Source organism: Mytilus edulis, chromosome 13 (assembly GCF_963676685.1).
Source record: "Mytilus edulis chromosome 13, xbMytEdul2.2, whole genome shotgun sequence".
Taxonomy (NCBI): domain Eukaryota; kingdom Metazoa; phylum Mollusca; class Bivalvia; order Mytilida; family Mytilidae; genus Mytilus; species Mytilus edulis.
Genome location: NC_092356.1, coordinates 39,644,594 through 39,658,810, shown reverse-complemented (window position 1 = coordinate 39,658,810; position 14,217 = coordinate 39,644,594). Strand labels below are relative to the sequence as shown.

The following is a 14,217-nucleotide window of genomic DNA, read 5'->3' as shown; positions in this document are numbered from 1 at the left end:
TTTTTCTTTTTTAAAATTGCTCAACTGAATGCAGAAATCAGGAAAATATCACTATCTTATCATGGAATTTCTTATGACACATGTGTATGAGTCAGTTAAAGAATTTGTTATCCCCCCCCCCCCCTATATTTCTACTTTTAAAAGGAAGGATTAAAAGCGTACTTAAGTATACAAGGTGCATACTATTTATGTGATCTACCGAATTTACCAGTTTGTAATAATATGAGCAACCCGACGGGTGCTACATGTGGAATAGGATCTGCTTACGCTACCCCTGGGTTACCCTGTTGCTCAAACTTTAGTTTTATATGTTGTGTCATGTGTACTACTATTTGTCTGTTTGTCTTGTTCATATCTCGCAATAGCGGTGTCAGTTTATTTTCGATCTATGAGTTTGACTGTCCCTCTGGTATCTTGCCCCTCTTTACAATGCATAGTTATTAAGGTCCAAATCAATCAATAACCAGTAATTTCGTATAATTTATGAATGAATTACATTAACATATAACTTTATACTTTTTTCCTTGTAACTTGCCTACGCAATTGCCCTTCCGACAAAATTAATACTTACAGAAGTGGAAGTATCAGGTACATAAACAGGCAGCGAAGGACAAAGGGACTGAGAACAATCATAGTAAGGAAGCACTACGTCCCAGTGAAATATGTAGGATTCTCTTGTCTGTATTCCTTTCAAATAAACTCTGGGATCTTTCGGCCATTCTTTTACGTCATTGTATGTTCGTCTATCATCTCTGTTTTCATAATCCAAATATCCTCCGTTTTCAAGTAAAACAGATACATTGAGCCTTTAAATTATATTTTTAATACAGGTATATTAATTAATTGATTTATAAATTGATATTGTGTGCTGCTTATTAAAAACAATTCTTAACTAATTTACTGAAATACGTGAAATTTTAACTGAATGGTTAATTCCCGGATAAATCTGATGATTGTGCCCTTTTGCTGGTAGTTTCTTTTGATAACTTTTAAAATGATATATATTTTGTATGATATTTCACACACTACATATATCTAAGCTATGTCGAGTAGCAAATTCCGAAAGGAGTAGGTCCAGAATGACCCCTTTTTGGCCCCAAAATATAGCCGTTTTTCAAAATTGTTAAAATGTAAACTTTTAGTTATTAATTGGAAAGTAAAATGCTCCTGCTACATAAATCTGGGCTTTTTTTTTATATATAATGCACATATATCGGGTACTAGCATCATTAAGTCATGCTAAATTACCGAAATCTTCACAATTTTAGCATTTTAGTTAAATTTTAGACAGTTTCCGTCTAAAACGAAAGTGGCCGCATTTGTGTTCATTCTAATATTGAAATGTAAGTTGTATTTGATGATAATACATAACATATATAAAGGTTGAACATGGTTGCGGCCATTTTCATTTTCGACAAGAACCATCTGAAAAGTGACATTTTTAGGCATATTTGATAGATTTTTCATATTTAAGCTTGAATCGGTGAATTTTTAATGAGTTAATCAGTTAAAAATTTTCACATAAACTAATTGAATCATCTGAAATAGACACTTTAGTGTTTCAAAAGTGATCAAAATCTTTCGTCAGATGAACCTGAAATTTGAGGCCAAAACCGGCCCTTACCAGACCTACTCCTTTATATTTAGCAGTATACGTTGTTTACACATCTGAAAGAACCACATGTTGTTTTACGTTAGTGTCATTAGATATCGGCTACGACATTCTTTGATTAATGGTACAGTAACCTGAATGATTTGAATATAAGGACATTTTATAAATAATAAATTCACAAATAATTACAGTATCAAAAATATTTTACGTTACCGTCCTATACGAGCATTATCGTATTTAATAAAGAAAAATAGTCATGTATTATGTTTTTATGTTTTAAGGTAGATGATAAGAAAGAAATTCAAAATGGTAAAACAGAAAAGAAGAAAAAAATCAACACAGATTCCACTCACCAGTCATTATGCTCAAAGGGAAGGTACTTTGATATTGATACATTACCACTTTCACAGCGGTACAATGAGTTGATAGGAAAAGGTGCATCTCGATGACAGTTACTGTTACAGTTTTTATTTGTAAAAAATGATTCCATTTTTCCATTTGCTAAAATATATTTTTGAAATGACCTTCTGTATAAAATGATCCTAAAACTTTCTCAACATTATTAAACAGAGTCTAGAAACTCAGTATGATCCACTGTTGTTTCTTACAGTGACTTCAAGATAAGGTTGTATGCTGTAAAAATCCAAGATGTTTGAATAAAATGCATCGTTTCAAAAAGAGTTATTGTTTTCCTTATCTAATTGTATGACAGGCGTCAATAATGACCTTCTTTCGACTATTTAGTTTTAACCTGATGGAAACTGATCCTCAACATCAGTTCCCATTTTGAAATCTCTAATAGGCGTTTTGTCATTAACGTAAAAGGTGTTTGCAAATATCGTGATTGGTGTTTGCACATAATGTAATGGGTATTTTTACTTAACGTAATAGGTGTTTGCACACAATGTAATAGGTGTTTACACATAACGTAAAAGGTGTTTGCACATAACGTTTGAGGTATTTGTACACAAAGTAATAGGCATTTGCACATATATCATGACGTATTATATTGTTCATTTAAGATACATCTATGTAAACACAACATAAAGTCATTAGATTATAATATCATGATATTTAAATAGAATAAAGATGTATCAAAACAAAACGTTAAGCATAACAATCATATTTCAGACAGGACGCACTTAACTGACTTACTTAAAGAAAGCATAGACACTACATAGAGAAGAACATAAAGGGTAGATTTTACCTTTTATGTCAGTTTGTTTTGGTCACACATCGTTGTCAATATAATGAATTAATTTGATGCGACAGTCATACAAGTTAGAGGTTTAGTTAGCTATACAACCAGGTTCAAACCACCTTTTTCTACATAAGAAAATGCCTGCACCAAGTCAGGAATATGACAGTTGTTCGTTTGGTGTGTTTGAGCTTTTGATTTTGCTTTTTGCTTTTACTTCCTTTATCATAAAGTTTGAAGGTATTCACAGAGTTTACAGTAGTTACCACATCATGTTATGACTATTGCACACAACAAATTTTGGCCATGACATATCGTACAATTGTTAGACCAAACAAATAATTAATATGACAGAACACAGAAATTACGTGTCAGGAAATAAAGTCACTTACACATACAATGAAGAAGAAATTATTGGACGTAAAGACAAACCGGCAAAACACGTTATATGTTTACACTGTGAGACAGTTACGGCGTTCCATAGTTTCTTTATAATTTAGATTTGGAAAACACATCACTATAAATTAACTAGTTTTTGGCGATAAATTGGTTTGCGCGACATTTTTTATCAGAAAAAAAACGAGAATATAATTTACCTCGTTCTTTTTTAGTATGAAAATAAAGTTTAAAAATCGGTAAAATTTTTGTGAGGTCAAGAACAGAGGGCTTAATCATGTTAACGATTGTGAAGTCAGCAACAGCGGGTTTAACGCAGAAATATGAAAAGTGCTATATATGTTTTTCAGAGGTTGCCTTCTTTTATAACACATTCTTGGTAATAATTGGTCGAATTGTTGCTGTGACTCCTACATAATTGTTTTCCCCTGTATAAGCTGTTATTCTTTATGCAATAATTGAACTATATCGGAGGTCTAATCATAACTATAATTATTGCAGATTGCTACAATTTTTAAAACACATGGACTGTAAGCAGATGTAGATACTTGTAGATAAAACAGAGTTTTATACAATAATGACTGACCAGTGAAGCTCGAATTAAAAAAAAAGGCAAAAGATACCAAAGGAACATTCAACCTCATATGTGGAAAATAAACTATAAACGTCTTAAAACTAAAACAGACAAACAAAAGTACACTATAACAACATAGAAAACTATGAACTGATCAACACGAATACAAAGGACACAATAATGACGCTCGAAATAAAAAAAAATGAAAATGCCAATCCGCCACGTGCGGGATTCAAATTTACTACATGCTAGTGCTACAGAAGCTTGACGAATTTGACCATATGTTTAACAAAGCTCTTGCATTATTAGGCAAATTTGTTATAGTTATAATAACAACTATGCCCGTGGCGGATCGGCTAGACTCAAAACTAAGAATTATATGGAAAAAGTTTATTCGCAAAAACGAAAGACAGGGATACAAAATTTTCAAAGTAAATTGGAAAATTTTGTATTCTTTTCTTTTGTTTTTGCTAATATAATTTTTCTATATTGTCTTCTTGTTTTTCTTTGTTAAATTTTCTTTGTTTTTATAGTGATTTAGATTTTATAAACACAACTGCTGTAACCCTGTTTTGACATTTTTGCCTACTATGTCTGTTTGTTTTGTTCACACAGAGTTGTCGAATTTTAATACGACTGTCATACAAGTGAGAGGTTAAGATGATATAGGGAAATGTCTGTACCAAGTCAAATAAATGAAGTGTTTGAGCTTTTGATTTCACAATATGATTAGGGACTTTCCGTTTCAAATTTTCCTCAGATAATTTTGTTATTGTACTTTTGACCAGGATTGACATTTTTCTTTTTGGGGCATTCTGACTTCTTACGAAATAGCACAATAGGATTGAAAGTGGCGTTAAACACCAATCAATCCATATCAAAAACTAAAATAACAAAAATACCGAACTCTGAGGAAAATTCTAGACGAAAAGTCCATAAAATGTAATCAAAAGCTCAAAGACATCAAACGAATGGAGAACAATTGTCACATTCATGACTAAGTACAGGCATTTTCTTAGGCAGAACATGGTAAATTTAACCTGGTTTCATAGCTAGCTAAAGCGCTAACTTGTATGACAGTCGTATAATTCCATTTCCATTATATTGACAACGATAATAGGTAAAATTGCATTAAGTTAATAATTAATAATTAAGTGCATTGAACTCCTTGAAATCATAGCTTTACCTCTTTTCAATAGGGCATTCATTGTTCCTAATATGATACCAGTAGAAAAGTTGGATACAAAATGTGTGTTTCCGTCTGTAACCCGGTGTGCAAACTTGGGCATAGTTGCATCGTTTTTATATATTGCTCCTAAGGAAAACGTTAGCGTTTTAAGTAACTGGTTATTAGTCCATTTCTTTGGTACTGATCTAGGAGAATTCACATTTTCAGGGGAGACAACTGTAGTTTCATGTTCATCAACTAAACGAACATGTGCGTCTCTGATGTTAATTTCTATTGTTACTGAAAGGTACAATGATAGCCAGTTAGGAAATTGAAAACCATTACATTATCAACTTACATTTGTCATACAGAAAGCGTACAATGAAATCAATGCATTTTACAGTCACAGAAAGAAATCCTAAACATTGTTTACCGATCATCTCATAACAATTGCAGCAATTATTTGTAACATATTTACCCTTTTTCACTACAGAATAAGACGTTAAATTTTCAAATCACACTTTATAAAGGATAATTTAATCAAGTAAATAACGTTATGTTTGATATTAGAATAAATAGTAAGGACGTGAAGTGCTGAGAGTTAAAAAAAAAAAAAAAGGTAATTAAAAACCAATTCTTCAGAGAACAATTGAAGGTCTTTCCACCTCGATAATGAGAATGAAATTTAAAAAACGATGTTAGAAAATGTCACTCCTTGTTGATGTAAATTGGTACTTCAAACTAATATAAAAAAATAAGATTAATAGGTATATGCAGAAGACTTAATTGTTTTATAATGAACCAGAAAGAATTTTTAGCAAAGGTCAATATCTAGAACGTCAAATTGACCTTTGACTTTCACCTCAATTTTGAGGTCAAAGGTCAGTGATCTCAAATCATGAGACCCCATGTCAATCATTTGTATGGTTGTGGAGAAATGCTGATTTCAAATACATAAGGGGAGAAAACTTATATAAGGGTTAACCAAAACTCTTCTACTTAAATAGGTTGAAGTTGCGCCTTATTGTAAACAGTTATTTGGCAAATAAATCATATCATTTATTGTAACAGTTTCTTTTGAATAGCGATAACAAGCAAATTTCAAAATTTTTATCATGACCTTGACCTTTGACCTTGACCTCAATTTACTTCAAATTGACCAAGGACTTCATATCAAAAGACTGTAGGCCTCTACGACTTATAACGTATGAATTTATCCAACATATCGATTATTTTAAATTTTCAAAGGGAAAAAACTCCCATAAGATGTCTACCGATCGCTTCAGTCAAAATTAACTAAATCATTCTGAAGAGTAGATGAACAATTTGGTGAAAACTGTTTGTTAAAAATTAATCTTTTACGGTTTTAGAGATATAGCGATAACAAGAAAAAAAAAGACGCGGGGAGATAACTGCTGTAAAAATAAGTGTTCGGTCACACAGGGTGAGTTTTGAAATCCCCATTACTGTACAACATCATTGACCAAAAATCCATTCGATATGTTGTAAGACAAAAAAGCATCTCAGACGACAGAAGAAAAACAAAAGGTCTTTCCACGAAAAGGGGAAAGACCTAATTAATGCAAAACAAAATAAAAAGACAAGTAAAAACACGTATTTTTTTTTAGCATCTCAATTGTTTGTGGAACCCAAAATATAATACTTTACATGTACATCACTAAAAAATTAAATAATAAGATATTACTAAGGGTCTTGGATGAAGAATAAGTTATAATTTCATTCTTAAAAACTTTATTTTACATGTTGTAATTTACGTCAAACCACCACGTTTGTTTCGAAGTAAAATTCCGTAGTACAGCATAAAAGAATTGAAAGATGCTACTTTAGTGGATTTCCATCTATATTGGTTTCCATTGAATCCAAAAAAGAACAATTTTCAACAGAAAAGTATCGATTTGCTGTATCAGAACTATTGACGAAAGTGTCAGGTTTTCATAATTCAAAGTGAATATGGAAAAATTGATACCGAGTACCGTCACGGTTAAAAGATCTTATAAGAGGTACAATTTGACAATATATACGCTGTTGTCTGGACCGACTCTAAATCTGGGTCAAATCCATCTTCGCAAGCTAAGGGTTAAGATCCAATCCCCTCCTCTTAACCCTTGGCAGATTAAGGCAACGTTTGTGAATATAATGCTGCGCCATCTACCGATATAAAAACTCCACACTACCCATTCCGTTTACTTCGTTGTTGACCAATAGTAGTGTAGTGTTTATAAATTTTGTATAGCAGGATTCGATCACATAAATTGACATTCCAACATTTGCGCAAGAAATATAACAAGGAACTTCCAATTGTCACTACATATTGTCGTATGGTTTTTGGTAAATACGTGTTGCATAATCAGCACGTGGCAATTGTTTATTTAAACTTTTAATGTTTACACGTGGTCATCTTAAAGCGCGTTATGATTGGATGCATCCAGTTATGACTGCGACCGATAGAAATCATTGCATTTTGTCTCCACAGAATTCAAGCTTAATCCGCCCTGGAGGGAGAGGAGGGTATTGGATCGTTACCCTTGGCGAGCGAAGATGAATCGAATCATTCGTGAAAGACCAACTGTTATCTAGGTATCAATATTGATTTGGGACCTGCCAAAAACTGTTTACAAAAATGCGGTTGCTGAGAAAGAAGTCCACGAACTCAGTGCTTACGTTATTAGCTCTTTTATCTGTTACAAATAGATTCAAATCCGCCTTCGCAACCACTGATTAACTGCAAATCTGAGATGGTCAACAACCGATTACAATATCCTTTTGACTGATCAAAATGAACAAAGACTTAAAGATCATCCATACTACAAGAAAGTAAATTGCCCCAAATGAGCATTACATCAGTGTCCGAAATTTGAAGTTGATGAAGTGACTTAGCAAAACGTGATAGATATCTTATAATACAAGCCACGGGGATACTCATGATGCAATGTTTGTAAATTTACTCAAATGTGTTAAAATTCTTATCGTGTAAAATGCTTTTGTTGCCACAGAATTCGAAATTAGTTTTTGGTTATAAAAAAAACAGAAACAAAATACCCTCAGCATTTACCTCAACATAAAGATGAATGACATCTCCCTACCTCCATTCTAACCAACAATACCTTTAACTTATCCTACCTATCAACAATACTATACGTCGCATCCATTGATTTGAAAGCTTTAATATCATAAATGAAAACAGTTTAATAGGTGATTTTGACCATAATAATTTTAATTTAAAAGTTCACAACAATGTTTATATATATATATTCGAATCCCGGCGAGGGAAGAACCAAAAATTTGCGAAAGCAAATTTACAGATCTAACATTGTTGGGTTGATGTTTAGACGAGTTGTATATACATTATGTACACAGCCATGTATCACCATCATTGATGGCGATCCGATGGATACATCTGTTGTAGGGTTGTCACTGACTCAGACGTACTTATGAATATAATTATTTTCTGTGACTGTATCTTACATTAATTTGTAGGATCCTTTACTATAGATAATTTAGCTGATCTGTAACAATAACATCTTCATGCCTTATATATCATGTACTGTAGTACGCCGCTAGATTAAAACTGACGTGGAAAGGTAACACATGCCCACCGAAAGCTCTTTTTTTAGAGAGCCCAGGTGGTCGTGTGGTCTAGCGGGACGGCTGCAGTGCAGGCGATTTGGTGTCACGATATCACAGTAGCATGGGTTCGAATCCCGGCGAGGGAAGAACCAAAAATTTGCGAAAGCAAATTTACAGATCTAACATTGTTGGGTTGATGTTTAGACGAGTTGTATATATATATATATATATATATATAATGACTCAAAGGAAAGGGAACAATTCGACCGAACCTCAAGTGCTCACTTCTAAGTCATTATGTGATGTTGTAATGTATAAAGAGTAATGTAGCGATCCCTGCATGTTTCTATGACAGATAAGAATTCATGATTTATTCTTATTTTATCTGAATTACTAACATGAAAACTTCCCTTTTCAGAGTCTTGATATTTATATCTTAAAAGGAAAGCTTGATACCAAAATTTATGATAAAAGAGATGAGTCTTTATTTCCTATTGTTAACTATCTATTTTCAGATGGTGATGTTCCCTTGTCACCACCAAAAGGTGTTTATATGTCTCAACTTGTTCGATTCCCTCGTATACGTAACAACGAAATTGATTTAACGTAAGAAATCTCCGTACTACTGAAAAATTATTACACCAGGGTTTTAATTTTTACTAAATCTTATCATCGGTGCAAGGACATTATTCGTAAATATAAACCAACATGCTTTCATTTTAAACATTCAGGTATTTCACATCTAATCTTTAATGATAATACTCAATACAAAGCACGAAAATGTCAATATTCACCTCAAAAGAGAGCCAACCCTTTAAACAGACGTATTCACAAGATATATAATTACGGGTTATGTGCTTCTCATATATCTTATTTTAGTATAATTCTAAACCACTAACAGGAGGTATCGTGTTTGATTTTCAAAACGTTGAGTACGAATCTGATGATTATATGGCCGCAAGACGTTTGTGCCCTTTTTATAACCCGAAATAAGAAAAGGTATTTGATAAATCTATGAAAAATCAAGAGAGAAAATTTCCCCGCCAAAATTTCAATGGCTAATATGTCGAAAACAAGCACATTGACCTATATTTTTTTTTTTGCTCTTTTGTTTCCTTTAATAATCTCCTATCACCCTATCAATACATGCTAATGTTATGTATAATGAACATTTTGATAACCCCGTACAGCAAATTATTTTTAGAAGAGTGTCGTTGAATAGCTTTCGATCCACTCCATGAAAGATAAAGACGTTTATCAAATGTTATGTTGGTAAAGCTCAAATATCCTAAAAATTTAAGTGAAATTTTCTATTAAAAAAACGCCTTATCTCAATTGAAGATCTCAAACGTCAACCTAAGATAAAGTACAGCTTTGAACTAAAGATGAGAGACATATAATGAACATTAGGGTGTACATATTGATACACTTGAGCATGACAACTGCATTACAGAATAATACACTGTACAATAGTTCAAATTCATTTTCAGTTGTATATCAACAACAAAAAACTTATTAATGTAGTTATTTACCATATATTCATACACATAAATAGAATATACTATATTTTGCATAGGAAATACAGCGCGGATTAGATATACTATAAATCCCTACTGTAATGGAAAGCATGGAGAAAAATTGTTGGACCTACAAAAAACTTATATTTACAGACACTTTAAAAACACGTATAACATTAATAAGGATATTTTGATATCGAATTCTATTCAATATGATTTGTCGAGTAGCGTCCAGGTTTTATCGAGTAAGAAACACAGAACTCCTTTGAGTTAAAAGTTCTTTTCAAATCAGAGTACAAAAATCTGAATGTTAGGGAAGGCGAAAAATACTGAATGGATAATAGCTCATAAGACAAAAACTAACAGACAATACCATGGCAAAGAAACAGTGAAAAAAAGACAAATAACAGTATACAAAACACAAAATAGAAGCCAAAAACACGTAACGAGCTTGATAATGCTGCATTTATATATTTCAAACAAAAGAACCTTTTTTTCACATCTATCATTATATGTCACATGTAATGAATTTAAAAAAAAGTGTATATCAATCGTAAACTTTAAACAGAGACAGAATGTCTTTGTACTTATAAATCAAGTGAAATTTAAATGCTTTCTTTGTAAATCAAGCAACGTAATAAATAAACTGAACATCTTGATTCGTTTTAAGTACCACGATGATATATATCAAATTTGAGAATTATTGAGTTCAATATACATCAATAACAAATATAATATTAACATGATTAATTTTAAAAAAGGTTCGATTCAACCGATAATTGTTTTTGTGTTATGATAGTTGGTACATCCGACGGTTAATTTGTTAACCGGTTTACAACACTACTTAGATATATAAGAAGATGTGATATTAGTGTCAATGATACAACTTTCCATCAAAGTCACAATTTGTCTTCAACACGGAGCATTGACTCATACTGAGAAATAAGTACAAAGAACACTTTGTGACTAGCGTAAAGCCATTCAAAGGGGAAACCCAACGGTCTAATCTATATAAAAAAAAAACATACATGTTATGGGAAATTGAATTCAAGAACTGATCTTTACTTTAATCTGACATTATAATTGATTTCTTTTGCAAGTTAAGTACGAGCCATTCACGCGTTGGAAGATCTTGAAAGATCCATTATTATTATTTGCATACATATACATTGTTTTAATGAACAAGGCAGTTATTTGTAAAGTAAATATACTCACTCCGACTACAATGTTCTTTTGGACTGGAAAACCCATATGTACACTTACAGCTATCTGCATACTCGTCCGAACAATATCCTGGAAAGCATCTAGTACTGTCAGGCCTCCAGGAACAAGTTTCTATAAAAATAAGCAAAGAGTATTTTACCGTTTGGTATGTGTACAAACTTGTGCATTTGAAATAGATTAGGATGTTTCTGCATGTATTTGGAAAATTTAATCACAAATGATATTAAAAAAAATGTTTCAAAATAAAAATTACAACATCGTATAACACATTGTTCAGACTTTAGAAATAAAAGAGAAATGCATTAATATGATTGAAGTGCATATAACTAAGTAATACATACTTTGACATGCATTGCTATCAGCGTTGTATTTATATGCTCTTTCGTATTTCTCGTGTGCATTCTCATAGTTGCAATATTTACATGTATTCTTAGAGCCATCGAGCGGATCACAATCTCTATAATCGCAATTTGGTATATATGGGCATACTGAAAAAATCATAACATGTAAAATTGTTGTCTGTAACGAAATTAGTTGGTGTATTTCAATGTATGTTTAGAGTTTATTTTAGGTGTATGTAACAAGAGACAGTAGATGCCAAAGGATATTCAAATTTATAAGTAAAAGAAAAAGACTGAGAACGCTATGTCAAAAATTATAAAAAAAAAGAAGAGAAAAAAAACACTAACCATGCTTTATATGGTATATTGGGATACGGGATATTTGCCATTTAAGATTTAGAGATATAAGATATTTCTAAATAATAAATAGGATATGGGATGTGATGCATTGTTAAGGGATACTGAATTCTGAACATGAAAAATAAAGAGCAGTGGAATTAAAACAGAATATTTACTTTATGAAACTGACAAAATTAATTTATTAAAGGAATTAGTATAAGAAAATTCGACCGAGTCTGTCACGACTGCGTCCCGATTCTACCGAATGCAATCCGACAGAGTTCAGAATCACGACAACAATCAGATATTGTTCAGGACGCGTCGGTATTTAACCGTTTCCAAGCGAATTTGTCCCGATAATCCCGTTCTCAATCCGATTCTAATCCGATTTGTATCTTTTGTATAAGAAAATTCGACCGAGTCTGTCACGACTGCGTCCCGATTCTACCGAATGCAATCCGACAGAGTTCAGAATCACGACAACAATCAGATATTGTTCAGGACGCGTCGATATTCAACCGTTTCCAAGCGAATTTTCCCCGATAATCCCGGTCTCAATCCGATTGTAAACCGATTTGTATCTTTGGCATAAGAAAATTCGACCAAGTCTGTCACGACTGCGTCCCGATTCTACCGAATGCAATCCGACAGAGTTCAGACCGTGACCAGACAGTGAACCGACGCTGACGGAAGTTATCCGTTAGAAAATTGTCGGCATATTCGGGATAATCAGGTTCTATCGGAACGTAATCCTATTATTTTGCGCTCTATCGCATTTCTAACGGCTTTGTCTGGTCTCAGTCGTATTGCTTTCTGTAATTGTCGGGACTCTTGGATGCAATCTGGACTGAAACGGCAGAAAAACAGCAATGAAAAATTTCTCCAGATCATTCCCGATCCACAGGACACCGTTCAGAAACACAGAACATTGTTAGGATTTTGATCCGATACAGCAGAATCTGTCACGACATAGTCACGGTTGTAATCCGACAAAACAAATCGGCTGAGTTTCCCTGAATATTACGGGACGCACCTAACTGTCGGGGTGCTTCGCCGACCTATTCGGACCCTTCCTAACCCTTAGGAATCTGTTATAAACTTAAACGACTGCGTTTGGACAATGGTAGGACATTCCAGATAATTGAGGATAGTAATCCGACTTTTTCACTTTTCGTGTCGTATCGCTGTCGGATCTCAAATGGGAGCAACAATCGGCAATGTGTGAACCCCGCATTATAGGAGAATTATATATCGTGTTCGTATATAACTTTTTGTACAGACTTTCGAAGACTTGCAGTGTATATTATATACATTTATTTTGTGATTATTTCTATTGAAATCTGATTTGAACTTTCTCATGTAAGATAGTCAATGTTGGAAAGTTGTGTGTGTGTCGGAAAATTATTTGATTTAGGCAATGATTTTCCATCAGTGATTTTGTATGTTTTGCTTGGTTTGATAGATGCGGCTATTTACAAAATTTCAATCTGAAGACCATATATAGTAATTTCTGAAGATTCCTATTATGCATACACGACAAACGTGTGTAAGAAAGTGATTAATTGAGTAGGTAAGTGACTATTTTATTAATGTGACATGTGAACATGTATAAATCAATATAATACAATCACAGAGCTTGTATAGTCAGTGTTACAGCCGGCCCATTGGACTTATAAGTAACCTATTTGACTTTAAAATTAACTATATGGAATATAACGGACTAAATATTAATATAATACTTCTCAATTATTCATGTATATGATCATATATGAATTATGTGACATTACAATAAGATGTTGGGCTGTATTTAGAGGAGGAATCTGAAACCAATGTTACCCGTTTACCCATTTGAGGAAAGAGGACGCGAAAACCTCGATCTGACACTGACTTCATGTTTTAACGATTAAGTGACAATTACTGTCAAATAACATGCTGATCTCTACGGTAACGTTTTATTTATCTAGTATCCACTGTGTCTAAACTAACCCGGTAAAAAATGTTTGGACTCGATAGTATCTTGTATTCGCCACGGTGAAGAGAAATTAATAGATAGAACATGTTTTTTTTTGTATCAAAGAGTAAATATACATATATAACTATTTTCTATTGAGAGATGTAATAATTTCTACAACCGTTCTAGATTAACCGGAAAATAAGTAAAAACGCACGTCAAAATGACAAATTAAGTGAAACTTGCCACGAATTTGTTTAATATCTCTTTAAATTGTTCACATTGTACGGAAAGAAAGAGTTGACTTAG

The 14,217-nt window shown here is 32.8% G+C and overlaps 1 protein-coding gene across 1 annotated transcript in view; it reads right to left on the bottom strand.

Annotated features, from left to right (window-relative positions):
* Positions 1–14,217, bottom strand: part of LOC139501252 (uncharacterized) — a 75,778-nt gene that overhangs the window by 47,927 nt on the left and 13,634 nt on the right. Inside the window, exons 6-10 of the mRNA XM_071290272.1 lie at positions 11,619–11,765; positions 11,269–11,388; positions 4,967–5,248; positions 1,966–2,113; positions 572–806 (exon numbers count right to left, since the gene is read on the bottom strand). Of these exons, the coding sequence (XP_071146373.1) occupies positions 572–806; positions 1,966–2,113; positions 4,967–5,248; positions 11,269–11,388; positions 11,619–11,765 (932 nt within the window). The remainder of the gene's footprint in view (positions 1–571; positions 807–1,965; positions 2,114–4,966; positions 5,249–11,268; positions 11,389–11,618; positions 11,766–14,217) is intronic.